The sequence below is a fragment of the Pseudorca crassidens genome, chromosome 5 (assembly GCF_039906515.1).
Source record: "Pseudorca crassidens isolate mPseCra1 chromosome 5, mPseCra1.hap1, whole genome shotgun sequence".
Taxonomy (NCBI): domain Eukaryota; kingdom Metazoa; phylum Chordata; class Mammalia; order Artiodactyla; family Delphinidae; genus Pseudorca; species Pseudorca crassidens.
The window spans coordinates 38,493,936-38,509,207 of NC_090300.1; the positions used below are offsets into that span (position 1 = coordinate 38,493,936).

The 15,272-nt window shown below is 38.8% G+C and overlaps 1 protein-coding gene across 5 annotated transcripts in view; it reads right to left on the reverse strand.

Moving 5' to 3' along the window:
- Positions 1–431: 431 nt before the first annotated feature.
- Positions 432–15,272, reverse strand: part of DNAJC13 (DnaJ heat shock protein family (Hsp40) member C13) — a 121,479-nt gene continuing 106,638 nt past the window's right edge. For 4 of the 5 annotated variants that reach the window (XM_067737807.1, XM_067737806.1, XM_067737805.1 and 1 more), the window contains 8 exons: positions 14,429–14,598; positions 14,224–14,266; positions 13,674–13,847; positions 11,919–12,098; positions 11,344–11,484; positions 9,544–9,687; positions 6,969–7,068; positions 432–1,283 (listed from right to left, as the gene is read on the reverse strand). In XM_067737807.1, coding sequence (XP_067593908.1) covers positions 1,177–1,283; positions 6,969–7,068; positions 9,544–9,687; positions 11,344–11,484; positions 11,919–12,098; positions 13,674–13,847; positions 14,224–14,266; positions 14,429–14,598 — 1,059 coding nt within the window. In that variant the 3' untranslated portion in view covers positions 432–1,176. Of the gene's footprint in view, positions 1,284–2,215; positions 2,325–6,968; positions 7,069–9,543; positions 9,688–11,343; positions 11,485–11,918; positions 12,099–13,673; positions 13,848–14,223; positions 14,267–14,428; positions 14,599–15,272 lie in introns of all 5 variants that reach the window. The other variant, XR_010943518.1, reaches the window with a different exon arrangement.

Genomic DNA, 15,272 nt, shown 5'->3' on the forward strand with positions numbered 1-15,272 from the left:
ATATTTCCTTATTCTTTAAGAAGTGTTTGTATATATTTTACATGTTTATATTTTCTTGTAGTCTGTGATCACACTAGAAGACCTCAGTGCTGAAATCTGTGTTATGTGAAATCTCCTCTCACTCTTTAAATTTCTTTCCTCTTAAAAATATTGGAATTAATGTGTCACATGCATTAAACTATTTATTAACAGCCTGACCCATTCCTGAATATTGTATGGAAAATAAATGAGATGCTGTCTGTGTCTTTAAATTTAGATGTGGTTGAAATACTAATGAAGGGATTTAGGAATGAACATAATATGTCAATGTAGCTGTATGAGATACTAGAAATGTGAGGCAAAGTCTGTTTACTGCTACTACTACAAAATCTGTCTTAGAAATAAAGATATACAAGGTCTTCAAAGGGAAAAATGAAACGAGAACAAATATATCTCATTAACAAAGCAGTCAATTCCCTTTATTTTTAAAATTTTATGTACACATAAGAATGATCTGTATAATGTACATTCAATATAGAAAGCTTTATATATTTGATAATGTATAGAACATTTCACAATTACACTAATCTCTTACATAACATCTTGACATCCATTTTTAAATTTTTTTGCACAACTCCTTTTTCATTCAATTTGGTAAAGCCAGTTATACATACCGACGTATGCTGTGAGCTCTCAGAAGGTTAATAATTGAGGAGAGGATACCAGCGAACAGGTGCAAGGACAAAACCTAATAGGTAGGAGAACAGCCACACAGACTCGATGCAGGAGAGGGAAATGACCTTCTTAGGGGTGACTTAGATTTCCCAATTTCTGTAGACTGCAGTTCAACCCCACAGTCACACTAGTTCAAAAAAACATTATAAAAACTAGGAAGAAAGTTTTGTCTTTTTGATTCACAGTCTTGTAAACAGATATAAAGGAACAAAATGTGCTTACATACATCAAGAAAAAAAATTCTTGTGTACCTGCTTAGGTTGATCCACAGAGTGCTTTCTTATAACGTGATACAATTAGAATCACTGACTTTTTTCCTAAATAAAAATATACTTATAGAAAAAGGAATAACACTGTCATGAAACCAGGAGAAAGGCAGTTAAGAGTTTTCTTCAACGTATCAGCTGGAGGAATGTGGACGGGGCACTGGCCTTTCAGCGTTTATTGTCTCTCAAGAAAGTTTCAAGTCTGATAGCCAAGGTCGCCTGCCTCATGGTCTACGGGAGGCGGCAGGTTAGACATGACTGATGACGATGTCCCTGCAGTAAGGTAGCCAGCAACTCCAGGTCCTGCAAGAGAGAAAGGAAAAATACACACCTTCTAAAGAGCAGAGTCATGTGAGAACACTGACCTTTACAAAAATGTCAGAACCAGGTCAAGCACCCCATCACAAGGAACTGATACAATCTATTAGGATTACCTAAGCATACAACGAAAACTTTAAAACAGCTACACAGCACCATTTTCATGGTTTGCCTTTACTATACGACAAAGTTAAAAATCATTTCAAAATTTATGCTGGACAGTAACACTGGTGTGGAAATATGGAAAAAAATTTCCCTTCTCACATCTGGGAAGTTCAATCTTTCAAAAAATCCTGGACGCTGAAGGATATAGCTAACGTCAAATGAGAAAAAAATAGGAACAGAGGAAAGAAACTCTGTACTTGGGTCAGTCCATTCGAAAGTCATACGTGATGAATTCCCAACAAAAAACATTTCTATCCACATTCGAGATAACCTATTTTCATTTGGTGCAAAGAAATGCTACTATAACAAGTAACACCAAATGAACAAGGGTTGCTACACCAAGGTCTCTGAGAAAGAAAACGCAAGCTCTAGACATCGCTCATAGGTAAAAATAAGAGTGCTATGGAAAAGGTATCAATATTTTAGTTTTATATGTCTTGATTCTAACAATCTCTAGTGCACAAAAATGCCATTATCTATGCCAGCATTTATGAAGATGTGGCCTATGAGCATATAATGGCTTTAGCCCTCTAGTTTATCATGAACTGCAGAGACATTTAATTACACCTCAGAACCACTGCACAACTGTACAGAGTACTTGCAAGAGACACCGTACTGTAGCATAATACTGCATATTGAACAATACTTTTAGCTGAGATCATAGGAAACAAGGCAAACAGCTAAGGAACATTGAAGGGTTAGGACTAGAAAAGCAGTGGAAGCGGCATGCATTTAGCAAAATGGTTCTCTACCTGCTTCAGAGAGCTACACAGAAGTTAGCAAGCTGCCTGGCAGAGCGGATCTAAAGCCCGCTCCTGAGGTGAAGGGGACTGCTGCCAGTTAGAAGGGAAGGAGAGACACCTGAGGGGAAAAAAAGAAACATAAGCAGCAAGGGAAGTCATAAGGAAGTGCAAACAGCAGAGCAGTTTGATGAAGGCTAAGGTATAACAGGGACTGAAGCAGGACAAAAGGGGGACAATTCAGATTCATCTTGTTTTTAACCTCATGAGCATTTGTACTGAGGGCGTGAAGAAAGCAGACACTGTGTATGCAGCACGTGGTTACACAGTGGCCAGAGACAACTCAGCTCACGTGAGGTGCCGCTTGCCACCTGGAGTGCCCGGGAACTTAGAAAACCTAGAAAAAGGATTTTCCCTTTTCTAAGGCAAGGTGGGCCTGCATCTATCAACCCCTGCTTTCCACCAATCAGGACATCAGGCCTTCCACAGACTGCTCAGGAAAGAGACCATACCCCCCTGACAGCGGTTCAGAGCAATAGCGCCACACGGTTACATCACTTCCCACCAACCTGCCACTCTGAACTTCAGGCAGCAGCAAGATTGCTAGGGAACACACCAAGGATGCAACCCTTAAGAATAAACCCCTAAACACTCCAGATTGGTACAGTTCCTGAGCACTTCTGATGTGGGCTCAACTTAGTTCACATCAAATGAATAGATTATGAGACCAAATCATGAATGCTACATATAGAGAAAGGACTAAGGATGTGGTTCTCAGACTACACGCTGAGGCACCCAGGGGCAAATTCACATGGGCTATTTTAAATTTGAGAGACAAGTGACATCTGTTGGATACCATACAAACAACTACTTGCAAGTTGTTTGGATATAACTACTTAATAAACTTAATTATTAAGCATTTCTTTTGGCCTAAGGGTAGATCAAGAAAAAAAATGACTAAGATAGGGCTTCCCTGGTGGCACAGTGGTTGAGAGTCTGCCTGCCGATGCAGGGGACACGGGTTCGTGCCTGGGTCCGGGAAGATCCCACATGCCGCGGAGTGGCTGGGCCCGTGAGCCATGGCCGCTGAGCCTGCGTGTCCGGAGCCTGTGCTCCGCAATGGGAGAGGCCACAACAGTGAGAGGCCCGCGTAGCGCAAAAAAAAAAAAAAAAGATAGTAAGGCACTGTGAACTGAGAAATTTTGGGAACCTCTGGGCTAAAATCTAAATTGTGAATGATGGGCCTAGAAGGATTATTCAGAAGAGACCAAATTCTAGCCCCACCATTTGCCTCTTTAGGAAAGACAAGTCAATTCCTGGTATTTCTCTAAATGAAGTCTGAGATACTCTCTCCCTCACACTCCTGGCCTCTTCCAGACACGTCTGGTTTCTAGGGGCTGGAAGCTACAGTCTGCTAGGATACGACACTGTGTTCTCCAGAGAAACATGGCAGGAAAGAGTAGGGGCTGCCAGAAACGGGGCACATGGCACACTGTGTAAGGCAGCTGGACTCTTTAAGAGGGATGTGAAAACCAAGAATCCCACAGAACGGAATTGGCTGCCATGATGGAGTAGTGGAAGGAGCACGGCCTTTGGTGAAAATGAACATGGGATTCTCAGTGGGGGGAAGAAAAAAGAAGCCCTGTCTTAGCAGCAATGTCCTACAATAAACCGACACTGACCTTAGGGAATCTTTCTTAACATGGCTCCCACTGTGTAGTCTTGGACATGTGTAAAAAGAAAACCAAAAGGTAATAAAAACCAACTCTGCAAAGAACTAATGGACCAGTTTGATGAGAGGCCCAAGAAATGCACCCTTGCTCCCTTTGATGACCTTAGGAAAACAAGATAACTATTTCACATGCCTCTAATTAAAATAGAAGTAAATAAATATATAGTACAGAGTTCCTCATCTCCAAGTCTAGCTCCTAAAAGCATCTTTGCCTTGGCCCACTACTCTTTCTTTCCCTGTTGTTCCTTCTTTCTCTATTGATTTTCTAGGTGAGGAAATCTGAGGATTTTCACTGCTGAAATTATTTTTATAGGGCTTTGAGCTTGTTAGCACCAAGCTCTTCTAAAACAAAATAAATGGCTAAGTAACCCAAGGCCCTACACAATGAGCGTTACAGCTTAACTGCACCATGGGTAAAGTCCCATTGAGGCACTTTTAGATGAACATTTATCATAAAACAAAACAATATGCCAGGCTAGAGGGTCAGTCTCATCCCAATTTATCAACATTGAGTAATCCTACCTAGGACATTTTAATTTTTACCCCAAATCCTGAACATGTGACTGAGTGACATTTGCTCAGCAACCAAGAAGAAGAAAATTATAAATGTGATTAGTCATTCCCATCTTATTTTGAAATAGTAATTAGCTTTCTCTCATCTCTCCCCATCTCCTAAACAAAATCGACTTATTGGAAGAAAAGGCTGGTGACGACTTATGTTCTCACAGCACCTGATTTCATTTGCAAATTGATTAGACAGAGGCTGGTACAAACTGAATCTTCTCAAGACTGAAGGCAGGGTGGGGTAAATTTAAAATTCCAATTCAACACAACACTGTATACATTCCATGGAGTTCCACATAACGGAATTTTATCATTATTAGAAGTACTAGCCTCTTTTATCAAACAATGACACACAATTCAATGGAAAAGCTCAAACACAAAATAGAAAACATTTGACAACCCAAGAGATAAATATACATCGGTTCAACCGGTAGTACTTTCACAACAAAAGAACATCCCAGACTGATGATGTGCTAAGAACTGGACAATTTGGGGGCCAACACAGCTCAGAGCTAGTCTAGATTGTCCAACATCAACTGATGTGCCCTTGGGCTTCAACAATGACCTTCAGAATGGCCAGAGTAAAACTCCAGGCCCTTTCCAGGCTGGGATTTATATCACCTACCCCTCGATGGCTTTATATGGAACTTGCTGCCCCCTGAGCCAGACCAAGGCTGTGAAGAAATTTATAAACCCCAGCCTTTTTATTTCCCTAACCTTCTGCAGCCCATCAAAGCTGCTTCTCATAACTCATTCAGAAGCCACGCCAGGGATCCAAGTAAAAGGAAAGGCACAGACAGAAACCTTTTGGCTCCCTGAACTTTTCCTATAGTTATCAGGGAATCTGGGTGGGGGTGAGGACCAAGTGATTTCTAAAGGAACTGTAGGTCTCTGAAGATAAATCCTTCTCTCTTCTGTATTCTAACGACAGACCTTTTGACCCACAGCTGTTAGTACATCAAGGATCACCTGCAGTCTTTTATTCCACCCAGTCAAGTCAGTGAATGCAATGAATGTGAAGTACACTCAAGAACAAAAAGAATTAGAAGAGGGCTTCCTGTCCCTGCTTGTAATCTACATCTTCCTATTCTTCAAGGTAAAATTTTAAATAAGTTTACTCTCAGCCAGAAAAAATACAGCAGATTTTCCAATCATACCATTCTTACATACAAAGTAATGAATATAATACCATGAAAAGGTGGTATTGTGTAAACTTTTTGGGAAAAGAGTCTAAAGAGGTAAAGTTTTTAGTGTGTCTATAAGAACATACTCCTACTTAGAAGCTACAGCTTTACCCCGAATTTGAAAGAGATATGGAAGAGACTAAGACTATATTCTAGGTATTTCTCTCCATAGACATCATAGGGCAGGGGATGGGAAAGGTAGAAGGGAAACCCATGGCACTCTACTCTTAATGTACACACATGTACCACATGTTCATAAACTCTATAAGTCTGATTATAAATTTTAGTGTTTTAATATTAAAGAGGTCACAGTGGAGGAAAAAACAGTAATGTCACAACCACGTCTAAAATTAAAACCATGTAAAACTTTCTCCAAAGTCCTCACTTCTTCTGAATATTTAAGATTTGGTCTTCAGGATTTATAAATTTCTATACTAGTGATCAAGATTATTAAAACAGTTACACTGGTGTGAGAAACGCTGGGTAATTAATTTTTTCTCTCAATTTACCTACATCATCTCTGGTTAGAGGAGGACGCAGGGCTGACATTTTAAAAATATTATAATTTCAGGCAGACTGCAAGAACCACTTAATATTCCTAAGGTTAATTTCAAACTAAAAACTTTTATACCAAAAAAAAAAAAAAACTTTTATACCAAAGACCATATTTCATTTTCAGACTTACTAAAATAAGTCTGTCAAATGGACAAATGTCCCAAGCTTCTGAAGTGTTTTATCTTCTGATCCCTAGGCAGTAAAACATCCTTTCCTTTATGATACCCACATATTTCCTCCCACGAAAAGATAAACCCTAAATATTTAGTAAAACTTCAGATTAATCACTGGTAACTTTGAAGAAAAAATATTTCACATGTGAGTATGCATATTTGGAATTTCAACCTAGTATTCTGACAGAATGGAACGATGCTGTCATGTTTCTGATACTGATATTTCTGAGTAGATATTTCTCTACTCTTTTGTTACATGTTCAAGATAAACATTTTAATACAGCCATACTCCAAATACAACATATGACACCATGGATTTACTGGATCAAAACTAAGCAGAGTCCGCGTTGCAGTCAGCACACATTCAACACCACAGCAGTTCGCATGCTGTCTGGGCTAGAACCAGAGGTCCACTGCATGCCCACAGCATCTCCAAGACAGGTAGCTAGGAACCTAGGAAAACCCTCTAAATGCCATTTTTAGTCTAGACAGGGCAAAAGAAAGGTCCAAGTGGCTTCTGCCATGTGTCTTAGGGAAGGGAATTGGGTGTGGTTTACCTGTGAGGTATCCTGCTGTTTGTGACTCAGAAATAAACAAGTCATGTTTCTGATCTTTGAAGGCACTCCAGACTGAAGAACGAGACAGGATTTCATTCACCTAGGGAAGTAAAACAAACTCTTTGAATTTAAACAAACTAAGTGCTAGATGTTGGTAGATGAAATTAAAGAGAAAAAGCAAACTTCCAAGACAAAAGGAAGAGGCCAGCTGAGGAAAGAACCAAAGATGAACCAAGACCTCACATTCATCAGACACTCTACACCAGGCACATCTCATTAAGCCAGACGCAAAGAAGTCCCTAAATCAGTCTTCCCTCTAAACTTGGACTCTACTATTTGAACTTACTGACTTGTATGTAATTTTGGCATGAAGATGTTCTTGTGATAGTAACAACTGGCTGACAGTGTGGTGTGGGTTCATGAAGTATTCCCGAGGAAGGGGTTTGGGGAGGAGCTACTGCAAAACTCAAGCTACAACTTTTTTTTTTTTTTTTAACATCTATTTATTTATTTGGCTGCACCGGGTCTTAGTTGCGACACATGGGATCTTCATTGTGGCATTAAGGCGCTTAGTTGCGGCATTCGGGTTCTCTGACCAGGGATCAAATTCGGGCCCCCTGCACTGGGAGTGCGGAGTCTTAACTGCTGGACCTCCAGGGAAGTCCCTCAAGCTACAATGTAAAGCACTTTTTCAAACTATGGATGTGGCCTGTTAGAAGTTTAAGAAATCTATTAAGACAGTTGTGATCAACATGCTTGAGAAAATAAAATAGATTAATATAGAAAGCATCAGAGTATCACATGTAAAGTGGGCAAAATTGTTCTGTGATATATATACACATATGAGTATAAATAACATGTGTGTAAATGTGTATTGGACTAAGATGGAAGACATGTTTCTTTCTGTGACATAGATTAAAACAAAGTTTAGGAAATTCCAATGTAGAGGATATCTTTCGCATATCAAAGTTCAGATCAAAGTTCAGATCACTGGGTTGCACAGTGGACACAAAGATGAGAAAGACTTTCTCTGTCCCTGAAGTGCCTACAGTTTAGTAGGGGAGACAGACAATGCCAGATAACTTAGTGGTAAGCATTAAAGTAGAGATATACACGGTGACTGTGTGAGTCCAAAAGACTCTTTGTCCCAACCTTGGGGAGAAGCAATGGTGGAAGTGATTAGTTGTGAAGGTGCTAAAGTTCCTATTTTGGAAACTATCATAATTCTTTCCTTCCCTTGGGAGTGGAAGGTGGGGGTCAAGGTTGCTCTGCTAATTGTCATCAACAGGAATCTGGAGGGGAGGACAATTGCCGGTGCATGGTACACAGGAGTGCCTTTGCTTGGCATTCAGAACGCCCACAGGTAACTTTATTCAACATATAGTTAATGACTGCAGCAGCACATGCTGTCTCTCTTCTTTATTATCACCTTAAATAGTTCAAATGATAATACTGCTAGGAGGGACAACAGCATAAAAAATGTTTCTTTATTTGGAACACACAAACACAGTGGATTCACTAAAGGAGAGCTTTAAGTCAATTTAAACCTACAGAAGAACATTAGTAGGTAGAAATAGTCCAAACATCTATGAACAGATGAATGGGTAAACAAATTGTGGCATATACACACAATGGAACATTATTCAGCCTTAAAAAGGAATGAAGTGTTGAAACACACTATAACGCAGATTAACCTTGAAAACATGCTAAGTGACAGAAGCCAGACACAAAAGGTCACATATTGTATGATTCCATTTATGTGAAATGTCCAGAATTGGTGAATTCCTAGAAAACAGAGTGGTGACTGCCAGAAGCTGAGGGGAAGAAGAAATGGGAAATAACTGCTTAATTGGTACAGAGTTTTGGGAACTAGATAAAGTGGTGGTTATACAACATTGTTAATGCACTAAATACCAGTGAATTGTTCAATTTAAAATGGTTAATTTTGTTATGTAAATTTCACCTCACCTTAAAAAAAGAGAGCGTTACTAGATAGGGCTATATAATAATACTGAATAAGGAACTCCTCAGAAGCAACATTAAGAATAAAACCAATGAGGAAAATTAAATTACTGAACTGGTTTGAACTCAGCATATGCATGCAGCTGAAACACATTAATAGAATCTAAGTTACAACAAAAAGGAAGCCAACACTTTGTAAGTGCTAATAACAGAAGGAGATGAAACTAAAATGATGTTCTGTATCTTTTAAAATGGTATTATGGGATGGTTAATGAATGCGGTTATCACTACTCCACAGTAACTCCTAGAACTGAAAGTTAATCTTAACTGGCAACTAAATGCTCAGTATTCTTCTATGTTGAAGAATGTGCAACATGTTACCACTATCCAGAGAAAGAATCCTCCCAGTGACTATTTGAGTATATAGTTTGTGTTTTATGAGGACTAGCTATGCTAGTCCATCCCTGGTTTTGGGATCTGCTCCAGTTACGGTCAAGAACCACACCTGTAGGTGGAACCTGAGCTGAGGTGCATAGATCACCAATGGCCAAGACACCTGGCTTTGAAAATGCCTTGTAATCGGCAGATCAAAGTTACCTCTGTGTAGACTCACCTGTTCTCCATGCTGCAGGCTTCGAGTCATTGCCTTGAGAGCTTTAACAATCTGAGCCTTTGTGGCTGCTGGGCTGTCCAGATTTTCAAGGCCAATGCCTTCAAGTAATTTTAAGAGGTATGGGACCAAATCTGCTTTCAGGGCCTAGAAGAGAATATCAAGTATACATATGTGTGTACATGTGTGTATATATGTGTCTGTGTGTCTACATATATAGAGAGAGACACAAACACAAATATATACGCTTTAAAAAATGTAAGCCATCCACTGAGGAAATAATTTCACCCCCAGAACCATATCTGGAAGAGGACACTCTGCTTTATTTTATTTTAATGCCAGATGCAGAATTTTGGGGGTGAGGGTATCTAATAATAATGACATTTTTACTTAATGAGATTTTATTCTGTTCCATCAACTATTTTAAATGCTATATGCTGATTATTTTACTTAATCCTCCCAACACCTAATGATGTAGGCATAACTATAATATTGCCGATGGAAAAATCAACGCATGGAGGGTAAAACATGTTGACAGTCACAGAGCGAGATAGTAATGGAATCTGTGTCTGGACCTATAAAGTACAGAACCTGAGCTTCAGCGAGTATACTGGTCTGCTTCCTCTAAGGACATGTACTGATGGGCAACAATATTGGCAGTATATTAGTTTTCACATTTTCTTAAAACATCAACCTTTGCATTCACCATACATTTTCTATCAGCCTAATAAAAGCTAAGTAATACTCTGCTACCACACAATTTTCACTGCCCACTCTGAGATTCAAAGGAAAGAGGTGGAAGTAACTAAGTCAGTCTACCTCTTTTTTACAGATATTATTCTTGGAACAACCCTGTGAGAAGTCATAACTTTATTTTACAGATGAGTAATCTGAGTACTGTAAGGGTAAATATCATGCCTGAGGTCACAGAGCCATCAAGTGGTAGAACTAACTCATGTTCTTTCCAATACAACAACCCTCCTAGCCAATTATAAGTTTGAACCTCAGAGCATCCAATTATCTCCTTGAAATGTACTCAGTACTTCTAACCTGACTGAACAAGGAACAGAGATGGAAGTGGGGGTGGATGGGGAGAGAAGATGTGAGAGGAAAAGGGGCTGGGAAATAGGAGGGCCAGATAATAAGGATGCAAGGGCCTTGTATTCAGGCTAAGGATGTCAAATGTCACTTTGTCATCTGGCAGGTAATGGTAAACCACTGAAGGATTTTTAAGTGAAGAATGAGTTACACTTTTAAGAGTTGTATTTTAGAAAGATCACTTTCTCAATGGCTTCTAAATTTATTATATGTTTTTTTGTTCCCTTGATGTCTGCAACATTGGTACCCACTAAGTCGTCTTTTCATTAGATGGGTAGTCTCTTTGAAAAGGACTATAAAAACATTGGCATGTTTTTTGAACATGACTTAAAAGAAACAAAGGAATGAATAAACAGAATGAATCTTTCCAAAAAGGATAAAATAAATTTTACAAAGCAAGTTAAGGATAAATGCTTAGTAAATAACCAAAATTTAAAATTCAGACATCACAAAAGTACTTTGATATTGGTAGGATTTTGGGGAGCTGGCCCACCTTTTCTGTGTGTATATATACATGTGCCTGTGTGTGTGTGTGTGTGTGTGTGTGTGTGTGTGTGTGTGTATAAAATATAAAATTACACATGCACAAATTCACAAGTTACCTCTCTGCCAAGTCAGGGAAACCAAAATCAGTGCTAAGTAAGTGAAAATCTATTTGTTTGGTATGTTGCCTTCCCTAAAATAGAAATCTAGAAAGTCACTTACTTGTGCCACTAATTCACTCTGCTCCTTCTGAAACATTCGGTTAATTGCTTCACAGGCTAGACCAACAGTATCTGGTCTCTTTTTCATTCCATTTATCAGTGGGCCAATTGTCTCCAAAGATGCCATGGCTCGAACACACAGCTAAGTGCCCAAAAAGAGAAGGTTACTTGTAGACTAGCAATATTTTATGTAACAAGGTAAATACCACAATAATATATGAAAAACCTACATTCAGTTCAAGTTTTTTTTTTCTTTTGGGCCGCGCCACGCCGAAAATCCCTTAGTTCCCCGACCAGGGATTGAACCCATGTTCCCTGCAGTGGAAGCGCCAAGTCTTAACCACTGGACCACCAGAGAAGTCCCTTCAGCTCAAGTTTAATAATGAACTAAGTCAAATTCAGTCTCCTATTAATCAGATCATTTAAACCAGTTTAAGAATTGTTACAATACCATGAGGCTCGTATGGATTAAGGCACATGGTAGGCAAGGGATTTATACTTCAATGTACATTAGTCAGGAAGAGGGAGCACAGATAAATTCTGGAACTATAAGCTACTAAATGGATTCATCAATACCTCGTTTTCAGACAGGGCATGAATAACTCGAATGGCACTCTTAGGAATGGCATTGTTCCTATGATTCATCGCCTGGATAACTTTGGGAAGATGGCCCAATGGTGGGACCTGATCAGCCAGCTGAGGCTGTGCATTGAAGAGGCATACTGTTGCCATTGTCAAAGTTTCCAGAGTTTCTCCCTGGAGAGGGTATAAAACAAACAAACAAGCAAACTGTAAAATACTGATGAAGTCCTAAACATCCTTGGTAATTATTTGGTGTTACTAAGGGCCCACAAGTTCTAAGTGCTGATACTTAAAAGTGATCCCTAAATCCTAAAAGAACAACAAACTTCCCCATCTTGACAAAGGCATGAATTTAAAAGACTTTAAGAATGTGATACATTAATCTAAGCAGCCTTTCTCTGGGCATTTCTATTCCACATCTCATTTCTACTGCAGATAAAAGAGATGTCTATTAAGAAATCACCTCTCAAAAGATATTACTAGAAATTTTCAGATAATGTTATAGAAATGCCAATATCAAAGAACATCAATAATTCAGGAGAATGAAGAACTAGCGAAAATGTTTTCCCCAGTTCTATTAAAAATCCTACTAATTAACATGTCTGGCTGCCATAATGCACTTTCTATTGTGGAAAATGGATTGCAAAAACCTGTAGCTTATACCATTATATGCAAACATATATATCCATAACATAACATGTCTTAAATAAACATGGAAGCTGGGATGCACCGAAAAAGAAAGCAATGTAGAAGGAAAATGTTATACGTTTTTCTGTTTCCAAGTTTCTCCTTTCTGAGGATTTCATTTTTTAAGCAAACTATATATGTAGTAAAAATCCTAGTAAAGAGAAAATGTGACTATAGAAAGAGACATATGTAAATATCTAACGTAATGTTAATTTTTTTTTGAAGTCTTGCAAAGCTAATGATAGTAACTAATGATTTCTAAGTACTTGACATTATACTAAGTACTCCACATTTATCAAAACTCATGAAAACTTCAGCCTTAGGGGCAGATGCTGTTACCTTTCTATGAGGTAACTGAGGCAGAATCAGGAGGCATTACTCCAGGTCACAGAGCTAGTCACTGGTGGGGCTGGTACTGGGGTCCAGGACCATCTAACACCACAGATCGGGCTCTTAATCACCTCTATAGCCAGCTTGTTTAATTAATTATGTACCTCAATTATTTTCAATATATGAGTTCAAATAACAAAACCTTATATTACATCAGGGGTTATGACTTGCCAAGCCAAGACCAAGTCTACTTTCCTACTCACTCCTGCTTTCCTGCTAGCCTTTGGCTTTGAGCATAGGTACAGGGTTCACCCATGTAGTTAAGACTCCCCTGTCAATTTTTTTAAGTAGGGTCATTCCTGCCATCTATGGCAAGCTAAGTGAAGAACATGCCCTAGCAGGACACACTTCCATTTAGGTTTCTACACTGCACATTTAGGTTTCTCCTTAAAACCATACAATCACTGGAAATGGGACGGAAGAAACCTTTCAGAGCTACTATAATTGTTAGAAATAGCATCCTCTCAATATACATAACTCCAACTTTTACCAAGAAGTTTCACTTTTGACAAGGCATATGTGAATTTAAGGGTGGCTGCTACATTGAAAGAGGTAGCCAATTCTTAATGTATGGTCAATGAGGATGGTGTTTTAACAGAAACACTATCAACATGTTTAGCAAATAGTGTTTAGCAAACTATATGAAATGTCTGGCTGACAGCTAAAGCTTACATGAGGATTGTTCTTCTCCAGGAGCTCAGTTAACTTTTCTAGCAGTGCAATAAGAAATTCTCTAGGCTTTCTTAGAACCCAAGCTGGCTGTGCAATAAAGATTCTCAAGAAAACTCCTCCAACAGCAAGTTCACCTTCTGCTTCTGCAAACACCACAGCAAAATCCTCAGGCAACTTTAAATAGAGAAAGAATAGTCAAGTCACTTACTCATCATTAGTTGTACATTAAGCAAGAAATAAAAACCCTATTAAAGAAATCGTTATGAAATTAACTAGTCCTTAAATAGTCATTATATAATCAAATCAAAATTATTGTTTTATTTTCTCTTAACAAAATTCAGAAAAAGTCCTTTGATTAAGTTACTTACTCTGAAAGTGAGTATTCCTACTTTTATGTTTAAAACCTTATTTTCAAGGGGAAGACCTAAGTTTCTTAATGACAAAGTATCTAAAAGGTTGGCATTAAACTCACTCATCAGGAATTTAAAAAAACAACAAAAATTTACAGTAAAATGTAGAATTCCTTCCTCTGAATAAAAGTATACTTTACCTTCCAGTTTACATCAGGGTTGTCTTGCTGATTTTTAAAGTGCCTTGGGAAAAAAAAGGGGGAAAGGACATCAAACTTCAGTCACAAGACACACTTTCATGCACGTAGAGTAAGCCTTAGAGAGGTGACAGACAACGTGAGGCATGCCTGCCTGCCCGGTGACCCCATCTGAAGGCCCTAAGTTACTGCGTGTCTCTTCACTTACTCGAGCACCATTTCTCTAACTGTCATGGACACTTTATCTCTGGAGCTGTCATTCCAAATTAACTCAGGATTTTCATGAGTTCCTTCAAAAATATGGACGGCAGCTTCAGGGTTGTCTCTCATGGCATCCATAAAAACGCTCGGGAGAAATTTCATCAATGTAATTCGAACCTAGATGAGGAGGTTTGAGAAAGAAAAAAGACCTATTGGAAACATCTCAATATTTGGTCTGCTTTACATTTCTCTAAGATAGAATGTTGCTGTAATTTGTGTTATGGCTGATATGGGCCACAACTATCATCCAAAAATTCTGGATTGAGAGAACAGATAAACCTTGGTTTATGCAAAGGTAACAAGACTCACTACGACCTGCTACTACTTACCTATCCAGGTTCATTTCCTCTCTCCTCCTCAAATTTAAGAAACATTAAGAAATTCAGCACCAGTGGTGTGTGAAGTTCCCAGAGCACACCACTCTGCCAGATCCTGCCCTGCACATGCTGTTCCCTCTTCCCAGAAGGCCCTTAGCTGCCCTGTCCCTCCACCCCTCCCACACCCCACACCCTCACAAATTTTTCTCATGCTACCTTTGTGTCGTACAAGTATTTTTTAGTGCATTTATTTTGCTATATTATGTTTTACATTATACTGTGCCTTTTTCCAGAAAGGATTTAAAAAACAGCTTAAAAAAATATATCCAACACACACATACACACAAACTGAAAATTAGTCTGAGGCATAAGGACAAAGGGAAAATGAAGGTTGGAAAGATAAGTTTTTCCCTCAGGTCCTCACATAGTTTTCCCTCCTTTGTGTCATTCAAGTCTGTGTTCAAATCTCATCTC